The following is a 3496-nucleotide window of genomic DNA, read 5'->3' on the forward strand; positions in this document are numbered from 1 at the left end:
TTTATTAAGAAAGCAAGAATTGCATTAAACAAAGCAAACTAAGATTGAAATTCAGAGCACTGTCAGCTTTGTTTTCTTAATGAGAATGTTTGCAGATGTTGTATTTAACATCACTGTTAAATTGTTAACAATTGAGTATCTAAGTATCTAAGTTCTGCCGTTTGTATTTACCAAAAGTCACTGAAATATCAGCAAGCATTTTTATAATAATGGATATTATAATGCCGTACCACATAGGCTGTTCTTTTCACGGTGAAATGTTTATTCCTGTTGATTTGCTCTCTGATTCCCCCTGTCTGACTCCTTGGGTTTGAGATGTTAAACAACCAGGGTAAATATTTGACACTGAAGAGCTCTTGGGTGTTTGAGAGCGCACACTTTTCCTGAAGCATACTTCTATCTGTGGGTGTCTAATAGATTAAGGAGATACGAGAGGTCATTAGAAACTAAACTGTGTGCCTACACGAGGCTTTATTTATCCTCTGAGAGCATGTGCTTAAATTACAAGAGCTTTGTAAACATTTAACTAACTTTATGCAGGTTAACATCGATACGTTTGGGTGTGGCATGTTGTCACTGCTATTAACCCGCTGTTTAGAGCTAAACCTGCTATAAAGACAATAATAATTAGCCTATAAAACATATTTAATCTCGTCACTGTCATCGTCATCTTGAACACAAAGATTTAACAAAATTACTTTATTAATTACAACTTAAACTAAATATTTTAGCGTCGATTGATCAGGAGACAGTTTTACGGCAAAAGTCCGCGTGGAAACGAATAACTAATAATAATTCAGTATAGACGTAAGCAGCTAGACGTGTAGCAGATAGTTGCCCAGATCCCATTTGGCCCTATTCAAAACCATGACAACAAGAAACAAGCACGGATTTATTCGAGAAAGTTAAAGGACATTGTGCGGGGGCGTCAATCAAGCATTATTTCAGGACTGAACAAATGCAAAATCTTGACTGGAACAAATGCTTCCAACGGGTTTCGGACGCGGGGCTACATTTCCCTCTTTTGTTCCCGGTCGCTGGTTGGCATGTATTTGTGTTCTTTTTTCGCCCGACCACCCAGGGCGACTAGACGAGGACGGATACCCAACTCTGTTTGGGAGGGTCTATGCAGTCATCCAAAGCGCGCTCTACGGCTAGGCAGCTTCATCCGAACCCATACTATCCCTAGTGCACTTTAGGTGAGGTGCAGGAGTAAGAAGTAGTCCATATCAAAACATTAATGTCTGCTTAATGTCTGGATCTTTTCCCAAATTGTTGAAATGGCCTGATCAATTAAATAGAACCCATTTAAAGCATGACTATTGTAGTGTAACGTTGAATATGCGAAGGCGCAAATTTTAAATAAATTTTGGGTAGTCGCAAACCAAATTTGGGTTAAATATGGCCTAACCCAACCGCTTTGTTAATCATTTATTTTTTTAATATTTTTTAATTATTTAAAATTAGCGCTATAACCCAACTACAGAGTTTGTCTTTGGCCCAGTTTTTAAATGTAGGCTAAACATTTACGTTTTAATTTCAATTAAAAAATTTTAACAAAAGCGTCTTTACTAGGGGAAATAATTTAAACTTTTACATTATGCAAAGATCAGTCTACTTCTCCATGAACCCATGAACATATAACCTCCACGAATTAGCAACTCTAACCCCATGCACTGTGCTGAGAAAGTGCACATTTAACCAGTGTTTGTACAATAACACCTGCAATAAACGACAATACCCCAATAAACGTATTAGAAAAACCAACTCTCAGACGCTAATGGATCACTTTGTATGCAAATATCCGATATGTTATTTGAGCGGGGGAAAGAAGGGAGGGCTCTTGTTGTCACTTGCCACCCAAGACGTGATTCAGCCTCAACAATTACCATTATCTGTTTCCCACTTTTCACGAATTCGGACGAATCAGTAATGATGAAGAGTGTTGCCCTCCATCATTGTGAACGTAACAGGCTATTCTTTCCCGAGTTCACACCTACCATTACAGGGATTTAAGTACACGAGTCATTGAGGTACTTAGAGCCTATAAGGAGGAGAGGCCTCAAAGCAGACACCAAGTGCTGTTTATATAAACACCGCGACATCAGTGTACACATTGTCACTTGGATGTGCATCTTGAAAACGCACGCATCACTTCAGCACTGCGCTAACGAGGATAGCTCTTCAAGAACCAGTCCTGGAACTAACAGCAACCCTGCGAAACAAATGGCGATTTCAAACAAGTTCAGTTTCACCGTGAGAAGTATTTTGGATTTGCCAGAAAATGACACGAAAGCATCGTACAGCATTCTCCATTGGACTCGTTTTCCGTCTCCACTTACTCATCGTGGACTGAAAACGACAGAGGACATATATGTAAGTTATTAAATTTAACTCGTATCTTAGCATTACTATTTATATGAAGAGGTACCCATGTATAAAAGCTAATCATAATATATTTACCCCTATTTTTAGCGTCGGATGATAGCAACATTGAAGCTTCACCAGACTCCACAGAACCAGATGTGCTCTCCGTGGACACAGAGCACGAAAAGAGGAAGAAGCGTCGCGTGTTATTCTCCAAAGCTCAGACTTATGAACTGGAGAGACGCTTCCGTCAGCAGCGATACCTGTCCGCTCCAGAACGGGAGCAGCTGGCGCACCTGCTCCGCCTCACGCCCACGCAGGTCAAGATCTGGTTCCAAAACCACAGATACAAAATGAAGAGAGCGCGAATAGAGTGCGCTCAGGACCTCAACCAGCCTCCCGTGTTGCGCAGAGTCGTGGTGCCCATTTTGGTTCGAGATGGCAAACCGTATCAGAACTGCACTATCGATACAGAAAAAGGAAACAGCATCGTTCCACCAACCGTGCCATCTTCACCGTTTACTGTTCAAGGTTTTCATTCTTTACAGCAACAGACGCCATTTGCGCTTTTTCCTACATACCAGCACTTTACCAACACAGCGGCCTCCCGGCACCACTTTTGTGTTTGGTGAGACTTATGCCAACACGAACTATTTCTGGACTTTCCCCAGGACAGCGCATGGATCCATCTCGATTAAAGTCGTTGTAATTGCATAAAGTGATAGGTCTATTCAAGTAGAAATTTTCAGCGTTAAAATGGTTTTAAAAATGCTGTTTGCACATATTATATGGTCGATTTAGTTTTGTTGGGCCAGTTGGGTTTTGCAGATTGTTGTGTATTAATTGATGTCATGTGTGATTTCCTAGTTCCATAGTTTATTATTAAAATGTTGTATTTTTTTCTAAACCAAAAGCGTATATATCAGTGAGAAAACATGTTTTATGTAGTTTCAGTTTTTAAAAATGCTTAAAGTGTTAAATGTTTTCATTCTTTATTGTATGTATTAAAAAAAACTGAAAATAAACATTTATAGCAATTCATAATCTCTTATTGTTCGTGCATATGGTTGGTAAATACAGATTTTTTTAAATTCACAGATTGCAAGTATCTCGTTTTAATCATAAAGAT

At 39.3% G+C, this 3496-nt stretch overlaps 1 protein-coding gene across 1 annotated transcript; it reads left to right on the forward strand.

Moving 5' to 3' along the window:
- The first annotated feature begins 1404 nt into the window (after positions 1-1404).
- On the forward strand, positions 1405-3279 carry nkx2.9 (NK2 transcription factor related, locus 9 (Drosophila)). Its single transcript, XM_056477238.1, is given in 3 exon segments — positions 1405-2287; positions 2290-2376; positions 2476-3279. Coding segments are annotated over 3 exon segments (771 nt in total). The 5' UTR covers positions 1405-2127; the 3' UTR covers positions 3000-3279.
- Positions 3280-3496: the final 217 nt, after the last annotated feature.

This window comes from Danio aesculapii, chromosome 17, assembly GCF_903798145.1.
Source record: "Danio aesculapii chromosome 17, fDanAes4.1, whole genome shotgun sequence".
Lineage (NCBI taxonomy): Eukaryota > Metazoa > Chordata > Actinopteri > Cypriniformes > Danionidae > Danio > Danio aesculapii.